The following is a 22,467-nucleotide window of genomic DNA, read 5'->3' on the forward strand; positions in this document are numbered from 1 at the left end:
TCTTCTTTTGGAGATTATAACTAGGCTTCAGTTTATAAGATCCATCAAGTAATTTTCCGCAATGTCTTCCAAGCTTTTCGATTCAGTTACTTGTATGAATCCTTCTGCCAGCCAAAACTCTACCAACTTGTGGATAGGGATATCTTTATCTTCAAGAAAAACTCCCAAATAAAGAAAGCTTGCTTTTAGATTTCCTGGTAAGTGCCGGTAGCTCAGTTCCAAGATTTCCAAACATCGAGCTTCTGGATCTTTGAATATTTCTGAGCTCAAACTTTCTGCAATTTTTTTCCACCAATCTTTTCTCTTTTCTGTCCTTTTGAGGAGACCAGATATGGCAACAACGGAAAGAGGTAGTCCTTTGCACTTTTGAGCAATTTCCTTTCCCACTAGCAACAATTCCTCAGGACAAGCATCACCTTGGAATACCTTTTGTTCTAATAATATCCAACTTTCAGCCACAGTAAATGGGGGAATAGAGTGAGGATCAGAATTGGGTTCAATTTCCAAGGCCAAATCACGACGACGACTTGTGACCAAAATTCTACTTTTATTGTAGTCATCTGGCAATGAATGTGTCAAGTCACTCCAAGCTCCAATATCCCACACATCATCCATGACTATGAGATACCTGTTCCTCAACAAGCACTGACGCAATTTTGATTCAAGATCTTCCTCGCTCATGTGATGATTTTCAGCAGAAAGCCTGTGAACGTCCCTTAAAATCTCTAGCAATATCTCCCTTTTGTCATATTCTTGTGAAACAGTGCACCAAGCACGACAGTGAAAGTAATGCGTGACATTTGGACTGTTGTAAACTTTTCTAGCTAATGTTGTCTTGCCCATACCTGGCATGCCAACAATAGATGCAACATCTCGCTTTGTGGAACCTCTGATAAGTCGATTAACTATAATTTCTTCTTCATCGCAGAGATCCACCAATATTTCATCAATTTCTGGTCTTGTGCCTCGCGAAACCATGTTTTGTGAAATGTCAGTGGAATTTTGGACTTTGGCTCCCTTGGTGAACACATGAATTAGGGAGGCCTGCTTAGCAACAAGTCTTAACTCCTCTAGTAGGTCATAAAACCAGAAGAAATGTTGCCAATGAGCATCAATCTCAATGGAATCAATGACATATTCCAGCTTATATGCTAGTTCAGCAATGTGATTACCAAGATCTTTTACCTTTGGTTGCTGAATATCCAACTCTGAAATTTTCAAGAGGAAACAACTCAATGACTCTAAATGTAGCTGAATCTCTTCAATATGAGTCTTCACAGGTGCAATTGAATCAGGATCGTGTTTCAGCAGGTCTTGTATGTTTCTGACAAGAAAGTCTATGAACCCCCATTTGTAAGTCTCGGGGAAATTAGACAATGGAATTTGATAAGCAATCTCCTTGAGCTTTGGCTTGATATGCTTGACCTTTTGTAGCAGCTTAGAAGATGAAAGGATCATTTGGTTGATCATGTCATTTGTGATTTTTTTGGAAGCAAATGAGCAACAGAAATGTGTCACCCCCCTAGCAAATGCTTCAGCTTGCACGAAGATCATCGCCACGTCGTCTCTGTCCTTCATTTGCTGATTCGGGAGAACTAGCGTAATAAAGTTCAGCTGCTCAAGGAGGAGTCCAATTTGTTCTTTTCCATGAGCCAGGAAACTTGTGTTACCACTCCAGGAAACTTGTGTTACCACTCTTCGATGATAAAAATTCCATTAAAACAGACTCCGCCTTGGAGAGCACAATCTTAAGAAGCAATTCGAAGAGTGAGTTCTGTACTGTAGATTCTGTAATCTTCTTTCCCTCAAATGACTGACAAAGAAATGCTACCTTCTTGGCCAGTTCCTCAATGAGTTCTATGCTCTTCTTCCCATATTCTATCTTCTCAGTGGGAATATCGTTGGAATACATTCTCAGGTTTTCCAGGATGTCTTTGAGTTTTTGAATATAGCTGTTATCGAAAAGCATATAGGAGAAAGTGCTGTTGCTGTTGCTGTTATGGAGAATTCCCTTGAGGACAAGCTCTGCCTTGAGAAGACAAATTTTGATTAGTAACTAAGAACATGGAGGAGGTTCCGTTTCATCTTGCTTCCGCAGCAACTCCCAGAGAGAGAAAGCCTCCACGAGGACAGCAATAATTTCTGCAAAGCAACCTTTCACATTTGTGCCGGGCTCCTCCTCCTCCTCTAGTTTAGTGTTGAAAAAATCAACTAACAGGGAACTCAGCTCCTGTTCAAGATATATGTTTGCTCTCCACGTGTGAAGTTAATCATAGAACGAATCCACGCAAAATGTATCTCCATGGATGCTATGGAGATCTCTCAGGAAATTGAGATGAAGCTCCATGAACTTGGGATTAGTAGGATCAATCTCATTCTGCAAACCCTTCACAAGTTCAGTCAGCTTGATTTTCGCAGACTGGATTCGACCTGTTTTGCAACTGAACCAGCAACTACAAGCCTGATTCGCAACATGTACAAGGAGAGATGCAATCCGAGTTGGAAAAGCATTACTAATAATTAAAGTTACATCACGGTGACCGTATAATTTCAAGCACATAATCCCGGATCAATTCCAGCTCCTTGAATGAGGCAAACACTTGTTTCTCATCAATAACTAGACTAACTTGGCCAACTTCATTATCATCAAAGAGATGCAGAGTGGAATGGACAGACCACAGATTTAACATTACAGAATCCACAAAACTCCTCCAAAAATAAACATCAACAGGAGGAGAAGGGTGAACCTGGAACGAGCATCTTAATATATGGTGGTCAACAACTTCTCTAATTTCTGTTATGAATTGATCGGTTTTTGTTTGGCAGTCAACTACCAACTGTAGCAATTCACACTCTGAATCCTTGCAGCTCTTCTTGCGTTTCTTGATCTCAGACAGGCTAACAAGGTCCCGCAGAATCTCCTCGACTGCTGCTTCAATTCTGAGGGCAAGAGCAAGAGACTTGGATTCTGATTCTCTTTCTTCCTGTTCCAAATCCTCTAGATGCTGCTGCTGCAGCTGCACAAGCTGCTTATCTCCAGAATCTCTTTGGCCCTGAATAGACTCCCAAAGCATCCTCAGAAACCTCCAATCCCTGCTCAGAACATCAATGTTGCTAGATAATCTTGAAAGCTCCGAAGCTCTTTCTTCCTCTTCTTCCTCAACAAACTCGTCCAGATCATTCTGTAACTCTTGCAAGGCCAAATGAAAGCTATCAAAGCTCGAAGCCATAGTGACCAAAATATAATATCAATGTATTTTGGGCTTTCTCAGTCAGATTATGCTCAATAGATCCAGTAACCTCTTTCAGTACTTGTAATGTAGTAGCTTCCAAAAAAATTATAGCCTGCCTCCAATGTCTGAACACTAGAAAACCGGACGGTTTCCCGTTCGGTGGGTCCCCCCAGCTCAGCTGCATGACTGCGAACATCCTAGGTACCGAACTGCCACTAGTAGGCGTACTCTTTCTTTTTTCCTTTTTTTTTTATTTTGCTGAGAAAGTTAGAGCTTTTTGTTTTAATAAGAAAAAAATTTGGATAGATTCGCTTCGACGAAGACACGTCCATCAACATAATCATAATCAGCGACGGGAATAAAATTGGAATTCAAGAACTCGAACCCTCGTATTGAGGATAAAAATGAAATTCGAACACATGATTATTTATAAAGAAGTTATCCATTCTTATCCACTACTTTTCACTTAAATAACTTGATAAATCAGTCATCATAGTGCCTGTCCAAATAATTTGGTGACTTTGCATTTTTGCATTTAATAAATCAGCCATCCATCCTTGACCAAATTATTAGTGCTCATTTCCCCATTTCTAAATCCCCATCACTACTACAAGAACTCACCTGGCCACACATTGCTGTTTTTGTATATACATTTTAGTTTCATAATGTGTACAAATACATCACAGCTACCAACATTTTAATGAAATACCAAATCAAAATGAATAAAATTTATACAACTGCTATGCCAATTGCCAACTTATATCTTGATGTATCCCATGTCTTCTTAATTTTGACAGAGCAAAAACTCTGAGAAAAAGTTGAGATTCCATGATACTTTATCCAATAATGACATATTGACAAGCACATGCTCATGTTGCATAGGTAGAATTGTTCACAGAAATATTGTAAAAGATGAGTAATTATGTCCACTACTTTACTAATCTAGTGCTTGTCGCAATCGAACACTTTTAAATTTGTTGAATCAATTGTGAGGGCCGAACTGTAATTGTACTGAGTAGGTTAAATCCCACATATCCCTTGCTGCAATTAGAGGCAAAATAGTTTTTCGCTGGTTTTTTTTTTTTTTTTGTCTAAAACGGCACCAATTCATTCATCAATTAACAAGTTACACATTCTGAAGCAACTGCTCCTCAACGTCTGCTTGAGCACATTCAAGCAACCAAACTGGAAAGCTATCTTTCCAATTAACAACAGCATCTAATTTTAGAGCAAACTTAGCTAAAGAGTGACTAACAGAGTTGAGATCCCTCCTAACAAAGGAAAAACAACATTTCTCAAAGTTATATTGTAGCAGTTTAATGTCCTGCAAGACAGTAGACGTAACAACATCTTCCATATCCTTCTCAATCTTATCGATCACAGCCTTACAGTCAGACTCTACAATAATTCTTTCCCAGCCTTCTATAGCAGCTTTTACCATTGCAGTTCTTATTGCCAAAGCCTCTTCAAGAACAGGCACCGAGCAAGTGAACGAAGGACAGGCCCAAGTAGCAACCAGCTTTCCTTCCCAGTCCCTGGCCACAATGCCCCAACCAGCTTTTTTGTTCTGCCGATTCAAAGCAGCATCAGTATTCAGCTTGATCCATCCTTTGACAGGAGCGGACCATCTTCCTTTCTCCTTTTTTAGTTGCTGTGGCACCCCCTCGTCCTCTCTACCCTTCCCTAAACTCTCTTGATACTCCAGCCACTCCGTTACAGCTTTATTTACCACCACCCCTGGACCTCTACCCCTTCCATTGAAGTTAATCTCGTTCCTGTCTTTCCAAATTTGCCATAGCAGGTTGACTGTGAACACAATATGCTCCTCTCCCTGATCCCTAGCTGTTGCCTCCACTAGCTCAGACCACCACAACCAGAATTTTCCTTTTAGATTCTCCAAACCATCCCATTGTATTGGAGCCACCTTCCAGATCACCTCCGCATGGCTACAATAGAACAACATATGTTCAATCGACTCTGAGTGGATACCACAGCATTTACACATTGGATTGCCGTGCTTACATCTGGCCTTGATGCTTTCATTAACTGGCAGGATTCCCTTCATACACTTCCATACAAAATGCTTCAGCTTATGCTTCATGTTAAGTTTCCATAACACTTTCCATCCCTTTGCATTTGCCTCATTCCTACTACCTGAATCCTCCTGATCATACCACCTACCCCTTCCTACCTTCCTTCCCTGAGCAGACCTGTATCCAGACTTGACAATATACTCCCCAGAAGCAGAATGTGCCCAGAACAGTCGATCCTTGGAGTCCTGGAGACTCAAAGGAATCAGCAAAATATTCTCCCTCTCCTCCTTATCAAATACTCTTCCCAGTAACTCCTCATTCCATCTTCCATTCTTCATCAATTCACTCACTTTACACAATCCCAATTCTGTATCCTGTTTTGAGCTCACCTTTCCTCCTGCCAACCCAGGGACCCATCTATCCTTCCAGATGTCTATTGTTTTCCCATCTCCCACCCTCATCCTCATCCCCTCCTCCAGCAAATCCCTCGCACTCAATATACTTTTCCAACACCAGGAATCAGTATTTTTCCTTCTCAGCTTCCAAATTGAGGATCCTCTGAAGTATTTAGCTTTGAGGACTTTACTCACTAGCAAATTTGGCCTAGTAAGGACTCTCCATAACTGCTTGGCCAGGAGAGCCAAATTGAAATTTTCTAAGTCTCTAAAACCCAAGCCCCCATTCTGCTTAACCTCAGACAGCTTTCCCCAACCTAACCAATGCAACTTCCTCTCCTCACCCTTACCTCCCCACCAAAACTTAGCCATTTCCCTCTCCATATCCCTACACAACTCCTTAGGGAGCTTACAACATGACATCACATAAGCTGGAAGGGCCATAACCACTGATTTCAGTAACACTTCTTTCCCTGCCAAACTGAGTAGCTTTTCTTTCCAGCCTGATATCCTCCTAATCACCTTATCCTTTACAAAGTTAAACACTTGTGTTTTGGACCTGCCAATTACCAGAGGTAACCCCAAGTACCTACTCTGCCTGACCTCCTTCATCCCTCTCAACTTCTCCAGCACCTTCACTCTTACTAGAATTACAGCCTATGGAGGTTGGTTTATGACCAGAACACTGGGCTACTATCACTTTTTGAACTTCCACCTAATCCAAATTAATTCTCCCGTTTGGGATTGCAGTGCATTTACAAAAACAAAAACGCTGTTGAACACTGAAAGTATTTCTGGAGTGTTGGTAACTAATTTCCCATAACTTAAATAACTCAGTTTTTGATAACTCAAAAGCATTTATGTTAGAAGTACTTCTTTATAAGTCACTGCAACCCCAAACGGGGAGTGGAGTAGAGTTTGGTACCTTTATAAAAGTATTTTATGTATATGGTACTGAAAGTTACTAAACTAGTGATTGATGGAAAATGTAGCGCCAAAAGCTACAAGTATTCGTATAATGCACCAAAAGTATTAGATTAACAAAAAGGGGTAAAGAAGTATGTTATGGATTAAGAACAAAGTTATACAATGCATGGTATAAGAAAAAGGGGGGGAGGAAAGAAAGAAATAAGTTTAATGGTGTGAGTTAGAAAAACCTAATGCAAATGCTTTGTCGGGAGAGCAATCAGAGCATTCTTGAACTTCACATAAAGAAGGCAAATCTAACGGCTAATCCTAAGTGACATGCAGAAACAGGGCAATATCATAAAATAAACCCCACAAAAGTAAGACACACAACAGGAGAAATCCATCTCAAAGGATATTGTGGCAGCAGATCTACGAAACCAAAGTAACCAACAGAACTGCTACTTCCTTCAAAACGACCAAATTCTCATCATGAACATAAAAAGGGCAGCAGAATAGACTAAGGGAAAAAGCAAGTAAAGAAGTAGTAAATGCGTATATGCCTGAAAAGGCCCTCAAGAAGACGAAAAGGGCCAAACGGCACCTGCCATGACTGAATGGAAGCAACAATGTAATTCCAGTGACAAACGAACTACCTAAGAGAAGAGATAAAAGCAATAATGCTCAACATTCCGCCATGAAATGACCGAAAAAAGCAAAGAGGAGCAAGAAGAAGAAAAACTTAGCAGTAAAAGTAGAAGCAGTTGCTACATATAATTATGATATGCTTAGTAGAAGTTCAAGATACATATCTTTTACACCTCAAAGAAAAATGTGCACCATCAAGGTGGGGATCATGATTGACCTCAATTTGTATGTTGTGTTTGTAGAGTGGAATTCTGAGTTTCATCTACCCATGTGGTAGAGCTTTAAATCATTCTTACACTTTTGGGTGCCTCGTAATAATCATTCTTACCAGTCCAAAAAGGAGTATAGAAATTGAGAAGCTCAGAATAATCTCCTGACTTCTGGAAATTGATTAGGGTGCCTCGTATTAACATCAAACGTTTAGGTTCTAGCAAAATTTCCATTAGAATAACAAGGAAGAAAATGAAGAAAAACACCAAAACTTCCAGGTTAACATGAATATCGGCATTGACTTCAAGCTGGTTTGACGAATGGAAATGACTCTCCACAAAAATAGCATGTTCTGCACACCCACATTCAGCATTGCTTCTCTCCTGTCTTTTGGAGGACACTAGCTGATTACCAATTGGGAAGACTACTTCTGCATTGAAGTGCATCCCCCTCACCTGTCTCCATTATGGACAAAGCCAGATTTATGCTATCTTGATATTCTTCAGAGGATTATCAATATTAGCAGCTTAAATTTGTTGTCGAAGCAGTTTCATCTTTCTTAGCTGCATATTATGGTACAGTAACTGTCGTCAGCAACAGAATCAGTTTTAGAAGTCTTATCCAAATAACAAGAAGTAGTGAGTTCCATCAAAAGATCACCATTTTTGGCAGGCCAATTGTCCACCAATATCCCAAACAAAACTGATGATGTGAGAGCACCAAAAGCAGGACCTACTGCAACAAGATGTAAACTTGCTTTTATACTTTCAAACAATGAACTCAGGAAATCCCAACCAAATGAACACGAGCAGCCATATCCAAGGCATGCTTTAAAGATATCAAAGCAAGTGACGGCTCTTCAGTAAACAAACAAAAAGTTTAAGCTATAATTATCCTGAGAGAGATCCGCATATCAGAAGGAGAAGGTTAATCAACAACTCCTATAAGAAAATAATTTAGGTTTTCTTGAAAGCAATAAGAAATGGAACTGAAATATCTAAAATCTTAATGTTGATTACAAACAGTAGAGAACCTTGTATTAGAAACTTAACAAGCAGCCACAAAGGAAATCACTGCAAAGTCTGTCCACAATGAATTTCAAATCCCCAGTCGTGAACAACAAAACAATACCAAAAATTAGATACATAATGTCAATTAAATATCATAAGCAGAAAGCGAACAAATAACAAAAAGGACAAAGAGATTAACATAACATTTTGTCATGAGAATTTATCCAATATTGTCACTAGTTCTTCATCTTAGATATCCTACTGACTTTAGAAAAAGGCGCATTAGATATCCTACTGACTGATACTGCATTTCTGACAGTGACAAGAATGCATTTCTAGAACCACATGCTTCACTTAAAAGAGTGCAGAAAGTAATAGCCATGTGTAATGCTGGAAGAAAAGAATAATTAAACACTAATATAAAGGTCCCAAATTCTTGAACTGAACAAATTGTTAACCATATCTCTGAATTTATAATCCAGTAGTCTGAAGTTCTTAATATCTTTCTACATATCATACATCCTCAGGTAAAACTAAGTAAACCAGTGAAAATTTCCATGAATGAGATTTAAAAGGAATATCTGGACTTTGCAATATTATTGGACATGTACCTGGCATTCATGTATGGCCACAGATTGTGTTGCCATCAATGGAGAAGATTATGTCAATATTTGGAGCCTCTTCCCGATTTCTTTTCAATCTTCATCTACACACATTTTTCACTAACTCAATAGCCATCAGAGCATTATCATCATGAACAAGCTGCTAATTTTTGTAATACTCTCACTGGGGTAGCCCAACGTAGCTTTCTTGACTAGCGTGTATCCTTCGGAGCAAAATTTGTTCTCAGAAATAGGACATGTGACTTAGAATGGACATCAAGTTTCTTTGAAGGAGAGGTTTGGAATGACAGAAGACCATTCCCGCTGGCCAAAAATTAAGAAATCAATCTCATAATATAAAACTGACTACATGAGTTCCACCAAACTGAGGGCATCTTGAATAGAATTACCCTGCAATAAGATGTAGACATGCATTACATATTTTCAACTGTTAATTGGCAAAACCACCAACAAAATTGATCACAAGCACAAGTATTTAAGGCACGTGTCAAAGAAATGCAAGCAATAAGTTTTCAGTCAGCATATACGAAAGATGTTACATTAAAAATATACAACCACAAAGAAGTGGAGATAAACGTTCACGAACCCCTAATTCTGCTTTCTGTACTTTGCATTACAAACAAAATGTTTACAGCATCAAATTTCCTTGAGAGACATACTTTTTGAACTTGATATTTTGAAAAAAGTACAGATTTATGAAAAAAGTACATACTTTTTGAACTTGATATTTTGAAAATAGTACAGATTTATGAATTAGAAAAAATGGAGAAACTAACCAAATCAAGTCAGAAAACATACTAAGCTGACTAAGGACTTAACTTGGGTAAGAAACAATTGAACATTCATTTAAAGCTCTCAGAACACTTCAAATGAACAAATGACAACCCAGATTGAATAGCTTTTCCCAAACTACAGTGTAGTAATTCGAAGTTCTTATACTTTTCAGATTGTCATACATCCTCAATTAGATGTATTTAATAGGAATATCATTGCACAACAAAGTTAAGAAGATAAGTACTACTTACACTTGAATGAAAGAAAGTGTTAAGAGAATATAAGTATTCTTGTAGATAATAAATTAGTAAGGGTATTTTTGTAAATAGTTTATTAGGGTTGTACTCCTATAAATACTAGTTGGTCACTCATAATATTGTGACTAGATGTTTTCCTCCCAAGATACCTGTTGACATGGTATCAGAGCAAAAGTCCTAGGGTTAGGGTTAAACATCTAGCAAAAGTTTTGGTCATCGCGACTGTTCACGCGACACTGTTCACGGGGGGGGCGCCGTACTGTTCACGGCACTGTTCACGCGCGGTTCAGTTTTGACCCTTCGTTTGGTTTGGAGTGCTATTCGTTATGGCTGAAAGTCTATCAAAAGGTATTGTAACGTCTACTAATATTATGCCAATGGTGATGCCTCAAATCACAAATTGGAAGTTGAATGACACTAATTATCAACAGTGATCAAAAGCCATTAAGATTTATCTGACAGGCTTAGGAAAGCAACGATATCTCACAGATGACTCTCCTACGGAGGACAACAAGAAACTAATGTGGATTCAAGAGGATGCCCAAATTCTTGGAGCAATATGGAATTCTATGGAGCCACGAATTGCTTACATGTGTTCTCATTGTGAGACAACAAAAGAAGTTTGGGATTATGTCCGGTTATTATACTGTAGTAATCTTTCACGGATGTATGATATTTCTTTGGAGTATTTTCAGTTGCAACAAGAAAACAAGACAGTAACTGAATACTTTGCTGATCTTAAGCGAGTTTCAGAAGAATTAAATGCCGTAATGCCTCTCTCAAGTGATATTACAGTTATGCAGAGGCAAAGAGAACAAATGCTTGTGCTCAAATTCTTGGCCGGTCTCAAGCCAGAATTTGAACCAATCAAATCTCAAATTTTAGCAGGTGAACAATTACCATCTTTTGCAGAGGCGTATGCTCGGGTCTTACGTTCTGCATCTAAGGACACTACACATGGTGATGGTGCTCTAATTAATGACAAATCTGCTTTAGTTGCTAACAATGGTCGGATAGAGCAACTCAACTTGGGACGTGGCTCTCGTGGAGGAAGAAGTAGAGGAGGTCGTGGGGGTCGTGGAGGTCGAGGCACCCGTGAGTGCACTCATTGTGGTTTGAAGAATCACACTCATGATACTTGTTGGGATTTACATGGAAAACCACCTCGGTTTGCTAATGCGGTTACCATTGACCAAGCTGAATCAAGTTCTTCAGCACAAGGGTCCCAGAAAACTTTTACCATATCCGAGGAAGATTATGTCAAATTTCTGCAGTACCAAACTGCAAATCAAGCATCTCTTCCCTCTGCTTCTTTAGCACAAAAAGGTAATGCTATGGCTTGTCTCTCCACTTCCAAAAATTTTGACACATGGATCATTGATTCCGGAGCTACTGATCATATGTCAGGTACCTCTAGAAATTTTTCTAATTTTCAAGAGTCTACTTCCTTCCCTCATGTTACTTTAGCTGATGGATCTACAACTAAAGTTAAAGGACTAGGCACTGTAGAAATTAACCCATCTCTTCCGCTGCCTTCTGTTCTTTACGTACCAAATTTGCCTTTTAATCTAATGTCCGTTAGTAAGCTTACCAAATTTCTACAGTGTTCAGTTATTTTTTCTCCTGATTTTGTTGTTATTCAGGATTTGAAGACAAAGAGGACGATTGGTGGAGGACGCGAGCATAATGGTCTTTATTTTCTCAACTCTAATGGTCCGATTGCATGTCCTGCTACTGTTTCTCCTCTTGAAATTCACTGTCGTTTGGGTCATCCGTCTCTACAAAATTTGAAGAAGTTGGTTCCTACCTTGAGTCAGTTGTCTTCATTAGAATGTGAGTCTTGTCAATTAGGAAAGCATCATCGTGTTTCTTTTGCCCCTAGGGTCAATAAACGAGTTTCAGAACCCTTTTTGTTAGTTCATTCTGATGTTTGGGGTCCTAGTCGAGTCACTTCAAAGTTAGGTTTTAAATATTTTGTAATATTTGTTGATGATTTTTCAAGAGTTACATGGCTTTATTTAATGAAAGATCGTTCAGAACTATATTCCATTTTTTGTGCATTTGTTACAGAAATAAAGAATCAATTTGGTGTATCTGTACGTATACTTCGCAGTGATAATGCGAAAGAATATTTTTCCACTCCTTTTAATACCTTCATGACTAAGTCCGGTATTATTCATCAGTGTTCTTGTCCTCGCACTCCACAACAGAATGGAGTTGCTGAAAGAAAGATTGGACACTTAATCGAGGTTGCTCGGACACTTATGTTGCACATGAATGTGCCCAAACAATTTTGGAGTGATGCAGTTCTAACTGCATGTTATTTAATTAATCGCATGCCATCTACTATTCTTGGAGGCCAATTACCTCACTCCATTTTTTTTCCTCATGAACTTGTGTTTAAATTGCCTCCTCGTATTTTTGGATGTGTGTGCTTTGTTCATCAGCTTGCTCCCGGGGTGGATAAATTAGATTCTCGTGCTATTAAGTGTATTTTCTTAGGATACGCACGAGCGCAAAAAGGGTATAGATGTTACAGTCCAGTTTTAAATCGATTTTTTACTTGTGCTGATGTTTCTTTCTTTGAATCCACTCCATATTTTCTCAAACAAAGTATGTCTTGTGAGTTAGACCAGTGTCACTCTTTTTCCTCTCCTGTTTTACCAGTCCCTTCCCCTTTATTACCTGAGTTATCTAATCCACCAGATTCCATAGCTCGATTATCTCGTCCTCATCTTCAAGTTTACTCTCGTCGTTCCATGGTTGAGAAAGTTCCTGATATGCCACGCACTTCACCAATTAACTCTCACTCTTCAAATCCAGGTTTGACGCCCTCCTCTGAGTTAGATCTTCCTATTGCTTTACGCAAAGGTAAGAGACATTGTACTTCTCATCCTATTTCTAATTTTGTTTCTTATTCTCATCTCTCTATGTCATATTCTTCTTTTGTTGCTTCCCTTGATTCTATCTCCATTCCTAAGTCTATTACCTATGCTCTTAATCATCCTGGTTGGAGATTAGCCATGCAAGAAGAGATGTCTGCTTTGGAACAAAATGGTACTTGGGATCTTGTCCCTCGTCCTTCAGGTAAGCCTGTTGTTGGTTGTAAATGGGTGTACACTATAAAAGTGCAGCCTAATGGTTCTATTGATAGATTAAAGGCTCGTCTGGTAGCTAGAGGATTTACTCAGGTGTATGGAGTGGACTACTTAGAAACATTTTCTCCTGTTGCAAAGATTACCTCTGTTCGTCTTCTTATCTCTTTGGCAGCCACTTATAATTGGCCATTGCATCAGTTGGATGTGAAAAATGCATTTCTGCATGGAGATTTGGAAGAAGAGGTATATATGGAACAACCTCCTGGATTTGTTGTTCAGGGGGAGAATCCGCGGTTGGTTTGTCGTTTGAAAAAATCCTTATATGGATTGAAACAGTCTCCGAGAGCTTGGTTTGGCCGGTTTAGTAGTGTTGTCATGGAGTTCGGTCTGACAAGATGTGGAGTAGATCATTCTGTATTTTATCGGCATTCTAATGCTGGTAAAATTTTATTAGTTGTTTATATGGATGACATTGTGATTACAGGTGATGATGTTGTGGGGATCCAGAAGCTTAAATCCAATATGCAGGCAAACTTTCAGACAAAGGATTTAGGTCATCTACAGTATTTTCTGGGTATTGAGGTAGCTCGGTCTAAATATGGGATTTATTTATGTCAAAGGAAATATGTACTCGATATGTTGAGTGAAGTTGGGATGTTAGGTTGCCGACCTGTGGATACTCCTATGGATCCCAATGTGAAATTAGCAGGAGATCAAGGTGCATTACTTGATGATCCTAAGCAATATCGAAGACTTGTGGGTAAATTAAATTATCTCACTGTAACGAGACCTGACATTTCGTTTGCAGTGAGTGTTGTGAGTCAATTTCTTGATACCCCTCGTACTAGTCATTGGGATGCTGTTATACGGATTCTCAGGTATCTTAAGAGTGCTCCTGGAAAAGGGTTGCTGTATCAAAATCATGGACACACTGATATTGAAGGATATAGTGATGCAGATTGGGCTGGTTCTGCCTCAGATCGAAGATCGACTACATGATATTGTGTGTTTGTTGGTGGTAATTTAGTGTCGTGGAAGAGTAAGAAGCAAACAGTTGTATCCAGATCAAGTGCAGAATCTGAATACCGCGCTATGACTCACACTGTGTGTGAGTTAGTTTGGTTGAAGAGCATGTTACTTGAACTTGGGTTTGAGCATAAACAGCCTATGAATTTAGTGTGTGATAATCAGGCGGCTGTTCATATTGCGTCTAATCCAGTGTTTCATGAAAGGACAAAACATATTGAAATTGATTGTCATTTCATTCGAGAGAAATTGCTTGACGGGGTCATCAAGACATCTCATGTACCGTCTGTAGATCAATTGGCTGATGTGTTTACCAAGAGCTTAGGGGGCTCTAGGGTGAAATACCTTTGTAACAAGTTGGGTGCTTATGATATATATGCTCCAACTTGAGGGGGAGTGTTAAGAGAATATAAGTATTCTTGTAGATAATAAATTAGTAAGGGTATTTTTGTAAATAGTTTATTAGGGTTGTACTCCTATAAATACTAGTTGGTCACTCATAATATTGTGACTAGATGTTTTCCTCCCAAGATACCTGTTGACAGAAAGCAACAATGTCCATACACAATCATGCGGATGATCTCAATTATAAAGAATTGATTACGACTTTGATCTTCCCTGTTGCTTCCCCAATTTTTTTTGCTGACTCTTCTGTACATTGTCCGCTCCACAGAACTTCAATCCTCTGCAGTTTAGGTATGTGCACAAAATCATATGGCACTTTCAAAAGGTCTTTGCAATTCTGTATTATGAGATGTTGAAGCTTAGGGAAGTGATAAGAAAAGGCACTCCATTGGACAATATTTAGAGTATCTAACTTCAAGAATACAAGTTCCCGGAACTCTTGCTCCCCCAAGTGCCATATTTGCCCCTCAAAGGCGCCAGAAAGCAATTTAAGAACCTGGAGGTGTGGTAGTCTCCCAATTACAGAAGTGTAACTCCATGGTAGGTGAAAGTTTGAAAGAGTTAAATTCTTTAATTTAAATGGGAGAATGAATTTGCTGGCATCAAGAGCCCGTCCATAGTAAAATATATTCAGTGACTCCAAATGAGTTAGAAAATTAAATCTTGGAAGCTGATTGCAAATCTTAGAAGAATCCCATGATTCAAATAACATGCATCTCAGTTTGCAAAGATTTGGGAATCTTTTTAATATCTTTTCAGCATCTTCACCACAAGAAAGAGACGGACAGGAAAAGCTAACCAGATTCTCTAACTGAAAGTGACCTCCAAGCAGTTCATCATCCCAGTTGAAAGCAACATGTTTATTGACATGGAGATGCCTTAGCCTTTTCATGTGCCAAATAGTAACAGGTAACACAACCTTACCTCGTAATCCCTTCACAACCAAAGTTTCTAGGTTTCGGAGGTTGGCTATTGACTGTGGAATAGAGCGCACATACCCACTAACTGCTAAATATCTCAGTCCAACCAGTAGTCCTATTTCAAAAGGGAATGAAATGCCCATGTTGATGCATTCAAGATCTAACACCCGGAGAAATTTAAAATTGTAGCAAATGAATGAGATGTCATGAGGGCATCTTGGCTCTGAATCAGCAGAAGCAAAGAATATCAAAGAACGGGTGCCCAGGCCAGAAGGTCTTGATTCAACAAAATGATTTCGCTTCAAAAAAATGCTCAAACGATAGGCCTCATATGTTACAGGCTGTAACTGATGGTCAAAATACAAATCAAAGCCATAATTTGAATCAGGAAAAGAAGCATAGGGTTCATCATATGTTGTAACTAGAGGTGGCAAATCAACCCATTTAACTAGATTTACCCATACCCGCCCATGAATAGATGGGTATGGGTATCTTAAATTTTTGTATATGGGTATAAATGGGTTACCCAATAATACCCATTTAATAAATGAGTATTATTGGGTAACCCATCAAACCCAATTAACCCATTTAAAATTCTCTTCCTCCCAAGTCTCTTCTTTTCCCCTACCCTTTTTTTTTCAAATTTTTCATTTTGTCATGATGTTAACATTATTATTATTATTATTATTATTATTTGTTGGTTTTATCTTATTATTTTATTTTTTCTTAGTTTGTTAACTTGCTCATTTTTTAGCATTACCAATTTATGATAAATTTTAGCCTATTTTCTTATCTTTATAAAATGAAATTTTAAATTTATATATGAAAAAAATGTTAGGGGTTCAAAATTTTTGGATTAATTTTTATAGTACTTAATTCAAATTTTTATATTCGTATTATTCAATTATTAAATAATAGGTAATTTTGTGACATAGAGTATAAATGAAAAAAATTGGTAAATAAGTTTATTGAACATTATAAGTAAATATTTAAAACTAATGATGGGTACAAAGAGTGGTATAAATTGATAACTTAGTTTGCAAAAATGAATTTAAATGAGTTTGCAAAAAGTTAAAATAAATGAGTTATAAATGGGTAATTGGGTTACCCAATTCATTTTTTGACTTACCCATTTATACCCATCTAATTAAATGGGTATAAATGAGTTGACTCACTTATACCCATTACCCATTTTACCCAACCCAAACCCGCCCAAGTCACTCATTTTGACACCTCTAGTTGTAACTAACCGTAAAAAGCTCTCTTCTTTGGCTTTCGACAGACACAGATCATGTAATCGATCGTGAAGGCGACAAGCTTTGACATCTCCGTTAGACTTTCTTTTGGAGATTGTCATCAAGCTCCTACTAATCAAATCCTTCAAGTAATCCTGCGCAGCATCTTCTAAGTTATTTGACTGGGTTCCTTGTACAAGCCCTTCAGCAAGCCAAAACTTTATCAACTTGTCAACCGGAATATCTCTGTCTTCAATAAAAACTGCCAAATAGAGAAAGCATGCTTTTAGATATCCCGGTAAGTATCTGTAGCTCAGTTCTAAGATTTTCAGGCACCGAGCTTCTAGATCTTCCATTTTATCCGGGCACCGAGCTTCTAGATCTTCCATTTTATCCGAACTCAAGCTCTCTGCAACTTTTTCCCAGCATTCTTTTCTCTTTTCTGTCCTCTCAAGGAGACCAGCTACTACAACAACTGAAAGTGGTAATCCTTTACATTGTTGAGCAATTTGTTCTCCAACTAGCAACAATTCCTCTGGACAACCTTCACCTTGGAATATCTTCTCCACTAACAACTTCCAGCTTTCATAATCAGAAAATGGGCGTAGAAAATGAGGATCACAATCTGGTTCAATTTGCAAGGCCACATCACTTCGACAACTCGTTATCAAAATTCTACTTCCATTGATGCTGTCTGGGAATGAATTTTTCAACTCACTCCAAGCTTCAACATTCCACACATTGTCCATAACTATGAGATACTTATTTTTCATCAAGCACTAACGCAAGTTTGACTTCAGCTCTTCCTTACTCAATTGATGAATCTCGTTAGTAAGCCCATGAATGCCACTTAAAATCTCAAGCAGCAATTCTCTTGTGTCATATACTTGTGAAACAGTACACCATGCACGACGGTGGAAGTGATAAATAACATTTTGATTGTTGAACAATTTTCTAGCCATAGTTGTCTTGCCAACGCCAGGAATTCCAACAATAGAAACAACACCTAGCTATGAGGATCCTCCGGTGAGTTGATCCACAATGAAAGCTTCCTCATCACTGAGATCCACCACCAATTCATTGATTGCTGAAACCTGGGTGGCATTTTGGACTTTGGCATCACTTATTATCTCATGACCTTGTGAGGCCTGCTTATCAAGGACTCTTACTTCATCTAACAGATAATAAAATCAAAAGCAATGTTTCCAATCAGGATCAAGCTCAATCGAGTCAATAACAATTTCCAATTTATATGCTACATTTGCAGCATGATCACCAAGATCTTTCAGTTCTGGAGGCTCATCAATATCTGAATCTGAAATTCTTGTCAAGAAAGAACTCAATGACTTAAGATGGAGTTGAATCTCTTCAATGTGTTGCTTCACCTGTGCAATTGCCTGGGAATCATATTTTAGCAGCTCCCCGAGGTTGTTGGATAAAAAATCAATGAACCCAAGTTTGTAGGTCTGGGGTAAAGCAGACAACGGAAATTGAGGACCAATCTCCTTAAGCTCTTCCTTGACAAGTTTTACCTTTTCTAATAGCTCATAAAAGGAAAGGATCGGTTTCTTCATGACCATAACCAAGGAAGCAAAACATGTCAGCCACCTTGCAAATGCTTCAATGTCTGCTAAGATCATGTTCCCATCTTTTCTTTCCTTTACTAGGTCATTTGTCACAATTAGAGTAAAAAAGTTAAGCTGCTCAAGAAGCAAATAAATATGATCTTCTGTACAGTCCACGAAATTTGCTGCACTCTTCTTGGATAATAATTCCATTAAAAAGGACTCTGCCTTGGAAATAACCATCTTAAGAAGCAATCGAAGAAGTGAGTTCTTTACTGTAGATTCCGAGATCTTCTTGGCCTCAAATGCTTGACAAAGAGATGCTACCTCCTCAGCAACTCCTTCAATGATTGCCAACCTTCGTTTCCCATATTGTTTCTTCTCATCAAGTAGATCTTCTGAAAATCTTCTCATCTTTTCAAGGATATCCTTTAGCTCGCCAATACAGTGACTTTTGAAAAGAAATGACAATGCAGTGTCACTGGTGTCGCGAAGTAGCTTCTTGAGGAAATGTTCTGCCTTGAGAATAGAAATTTTTGTTAGTAACTCAGACCACGGAGGACAACTAAGTTCAGTTCCTCTGCGTACCGCCTCACAAAGGCAAGCAGCCTCCACAAGCAATGCATTGATTTCTGCCAAAAAACTTCGTACATCCTCACAAGACTCCCCATCGTCCTCTTCCTCCTCCTTCTCGTCCTCTAGTCCATTGTGGAACCAAAGGAAAATCAATACCTTGATCTCGGCTTCAAGATTCTTCTGTCGACTACGGCTGCCACCAAGCAGATAGTTGCAAAAATTGTCTCCTATTGGTCCAGGGTGGATTTTATATAGAACTATCAGGCTTTTAGTATGAAACTCCACGAACTTGGGATTAGTAGGATCAATCTCATACAGCACCCAACCCTCCTCCTCTTCCACAAGCTTATTAAGCTCATATACTGCTGAATATTTGCCTGCTCTATAATTAATCCAGTAATCACAAGACTGAATTGCAATGCGACAAATCACAGATGCAACATGAACTAGAAAATCATGAATACCATTTGTTAGATATTCACCCCTGACAACTGCAAGTATGTAATCTTGAAGCGAATCTAGATCTTTGTACAAAGCACCCAATTTTTGGTAAACTTCACTACGATAACGGAGTATGTAATCTTGAAGCGAATCTAGATCTTTGTACAAGGCACCCAATTTTTGGTCAACTTCACTACGATAACGGGCATTCTCATAAATATGGGTGGTGGACTTGATCGACCAAAGATTCGCTCTCACAGCATCAACAAATCTTGTCCAAAACGAATCATCACTGAAAAGAAAAAGAGATTTCACCTGGAATGACTTTGAAAACCGGCACACATATCTGCTGATTTGGGCCATGAAATCCTTGGTTTTCCTCTGGCAGTCACGGACCAATATCGACACGACCAGCTCCGATCGGTCGTGCTTCTCGGCGATATCCTCGGCAATGTTCTGGGCTGCAGCTTCGATTTCGACTTTGAGGGCGAGGGTTGCCCAGTTATTCGGCTGCTGCTGGTGGCAAATGCATTCCCACAGCGTCCTAAGAAACCTCCAATCATTTCTCAGCACGGTGATGTTGCTATGATTGGGATTTTTCTTGCGCAAATTGTCCAGTAACTCCGTCAAGCGATCAAAATTCCAAGCCATTGATTCCAAATGAATCCTCAAGAAAGACCCACACAAGATTTCTCACTGAAGAATGGTAAACAAACAAGTAGTACAGCAGCAGCTGTTGTAGCTGCTGTTGTAGGAGCTTTCTTTGACTCGAGGACGAGGAAATGGTTACCGTTGAAGCCCACCAGTTTTGGCAAGACTTCATAGCCACGTCAATTTTAAAATTTTAAATAGGAATCTGAGTTATTAATTGGGCTGAGTTTAATATATTGAAAAAAAAATAGTACGGATTACAGAAATCCTAACATTCTTGTCCCCTAGAGCTGACCCGACAACGACATTACCAATTCCAGTGACGATTGAGAGCATTGACTCGGGTTATAGGCTGGAACAGTTGCTTCTTCAACTTTTTGTGAAAGGTTGACGCGAGTTATGGGATGACCTAGTACCCTAAACTTTTAAAAATATTACTTCCCTCCCTTATTTTTGTTATTTGTGTAACAATATTTTCAAAAACTCTAAATTACCCTTTTGCTTATTTTACTAAATAAAAATACTCATAAGTCACTTTGTTTACTCCAAAAAAAAACCACTAACTAAAAAATAATTTCTAGTAGTACCACAATATCACCAGGCTATAATCCATAAAAATATAAATTTGAAAAAACAAAAAAAATATTTGTAAAGAAATACATTAGCACTAATTTAATTCTATATGCTCAAAACTAATTTCTTATGAACCTTATAATTTTTTCAATTTGTTTTCAACTCGTGGCCAAAGTCTTTAAGTTGTACTAATCATTGTAAAAATCAACTCAAAATAAACAAAGAAATCATATCTCATTCAATCACAATCACAAAAAGGAAAAGATAAAAAAATTCAATTTACTATTATTTACAAATAAAAAATTTAAAAATGAATAAGAGAGGATGTTGGAGAAAAGGGAAAGAGAAGAAAGTGACTTTTATTTCATTTTTTCTTAATTTTTTGAGTTCCATTTATTTGATATGTGAATTATGTATCAAATGAGAGTTAATCATTTTATAATTACTAGGGAAGGTAAGTAATATTTCAAAATCTTACCAGTGCTAAGTGATATTAGGAAAAATCTCAAGGAAGGTTTTTGATATTACCCTTTTTTTTAGAAAAAAAGTTTGGTAGGTTCAGCTCAAGTCACCATATCGGTTCAGGACATGCCTCTAGTGACAATTGATTTGAGTTATGGGTAGGAACAATTGCAGCTGTAACTTTTTGTAAAAGGTTCAAAAAATTAAAGAAAATATACGATTCTTTTTTTGATAGAGAAAATGCATGACTTTTTTTTTTGGTAAAAAAAAATTGGGTGGGTTCAGTTCATGTCATCACCATAGTGTAGGGCATGCCTTCAGAATTATAAGTTGCTCATAGATATTCTTATAGATTATCTACCAAAATAGCTCTCTTATCGATAGTAGGATTCATAAAGGTTCTTATGAATTGCCCACCAATATAGCTCTCTTATTGACAGCGAAATTCAAATACATAAATTTTTATAAAAAAGTAGCACATTCTTGTCAACTGAGCCAACTTATGTTGACAAGAAAACGTATGATTCAAAGTACAAGATGTACATTGATTTTAATATCAGGTGTGGAGTTCCAATTCAAATTGATATACGTACATTCTGAACAGACAAATTTACATTCTAACTCTAGTATCCAATTGACACTCATTTCTCTTTTCACTTTTTTTTTATTATAAGGTTGTTCTCTATATCCACTTTCTTGATGATCATCCATGCGGCCCCTAAATATATTGGGCTGAGTTTTAATAAGGAAGTTCAAATTACAAAACTAGAATCCAACTCGTGCCATTTAAACTCAACTGAGCTATCAAGGATATCATTCGCCTCACACTTAGGTAAATCTAGTTTTTAAAGATTTAATAACTCAGATTGTGCCACACCATCTCATCAAGTGATGTAATATAATCTTGACCATTAGATCTTTGTAAATGGGATCTACCCAAAATTTGGCCTGATATTCTAGATAACTTTATGAGCTAATTTCCTCTTCCGCCCTTTTTCATTATAAGGCTATTATTTGTACCCACTTTCTCACAATTCATCTCACGGGTGATTTGTATTCTAATTTTCATTTAAAGCCTTTATTTCCCACTACCCTATCAAGAAATTTGAGATTTATTTATGGAATTGAATGAAGTCAACACTTTTACTGTCATTATTCCTATCTTCCCTTTGACTAAAATATTAATCCTTTTTATATCCTCCATTTGATGTTCAAAAAAATTTGTGTTTTTTATTTATGTTATTTTTTAAACCCTTATTTTGATAATTTATTACACAACCATTACACAGTAAAAGAACAAAAACATGGTAATTATGTTAAATGGTCTTTAAATTGCAACAAAACCAACACACTAACTATTATCTTTGCAACACCAATAATATATAGTCATACATTTATATCAAGAAAAAACATTCATAATTGCCAT

At 37.9% G+C, this 22,467-nt stretch overlaps 3 protein-coding genes and 1 long non-coding RNA gene across 4 annotated transcripts; 1 reads left to right on the forward strand and 3 right to left on the reverse strand.

The window, feature by feature from the left end:
• Positions 1–27: 27 nt before the first annotated feature.
• On the reverse strand, positions 28–1,578 carry LOC140038945 (putative late blight resistance protein homolog R1A-10). The gene has a single exon (XM_072084624.1). The coding sequence runs from the start codon at positions 1,576–1,578 to the stop codon at positions 28–30; it is 1,551 nt and encodes a 516-aa protein (XP_071940725.1).
• A 6,013-nt stretch (positions 1,579–7,591) lies between these two features.
• LOC113696861 (uncharacterized) lies at positions 7,592–9,520 on the reverse strand. Its single transcript, XR_003449794.2, has 3 exons — positions 9,047–9,520; positions 8,086–8,160; positions 7,592–7,988 (listed from the first exon to the last, which is right to left on the reverse strand). It is a non-coding gene; the product is annotated as an uncharacterized lncRNA (long non-coding RNA).
• An 895-nt stretch (positions 9,521–10,415) lies between these two features.
• On the forward strand, positions 10,416–11,776 carry LOC140038948 (uncharacterized). The gene is made up of 3 exons (XM_072084637.1): positions 10,416–10,437; positions 10,552–11,496; positions 11,733–11,776. The coding sequence occupies exons 1-3, from the start codon at positions 10,416–10,418 to the stop codon at positions 11,774–11,776; spliced, it is 1,011 nt and encodes a 336-aa protein (XP_071940738.1).
• Positions 11,777–14,799: 3,023 nt separating this feature from the next.
• On the reverse strand, positions 14,800–17,522 carry LOC140038949 (putative late blight resistance protein homolog R1B-17). Its single transcript, XM_072084642.1, has 2 exons — positions 16,823–17,522; positions 14,800–15,986 (listed from the first exon to the last, which is right to left on the reverse strand). The coding sequence occupies exons 1-2, from the start codon at positions 17,520–17,522 to the stop codon at positions 14,800–14,802; spliced, it is 1,887 nt and encodes a 628-aa protein (XP_071940743.1).
• Positions 17,523–22,467: the final 4,945 nt, after the last annotated feature.

Source organism: Coffea arabica, chromosome 1c (assembly GCF_036785885.1).
Source record: "Coffea arabica cultivar ET-39 chromosome 1c, Coffea Arabica ET-39 HiFi, whole genome shotgun sequence".
NCBI lineage: Eukaryota > Viridiplantae > Streptophyta > Magnoliopsida > Gentianales > Rubiaceae > Coffea > Coffea arabica.

What these genes read in the sequence shown, in the direction of transcription:
- LOC140038945 (XM_072084624.1), bottom strand. Translation starts at nt 1,578, where the DNA reads ATGAAGGACAGAGACGACGTGGCGATGATCTTCGTGCAAGCTGAAGCA.
- LOC140038948 (XM_072084637.1), top strand. Translation starts at nt 10,416, where the DNA reads ATGGCTGAAAGTCTATCAAAAG. An exon ending in GGCTGAAAGTCTATCAAAAG is followed by an intron (nt 10,438 to 10,551) that starts GTATTGTAACGT and finishes TTTATCTGACAG; the next exon opens with GCTTAGGAAAGCAACGATAT. An exon ending in AGCTACTGATCATATGTCAG is followed by an intron (nt 11,497 to 11,732) that starts GTACCTCTAGAA and finishes GTTGTTATTCAG; the next exon opens with GATTTGAAGACAAAGAGGAC.
- LOC140038949 (XM_072084642.1), bottom strand. Translation starts at nt 17,522, where the DNA reads ATGGACAATGTGTGGAATGTTGAAGCTTGGAGTGAGTTGAAAAATTCA. An exon ending in CGATCGATTACATGATCTGT is followed by an intron (nt 15,987 to 16,822) that starts GTCTGTCGAAAG and finishes GGGTAAATCTAG; the next exon opens with TTAAATGGGTTGATTTGCCA.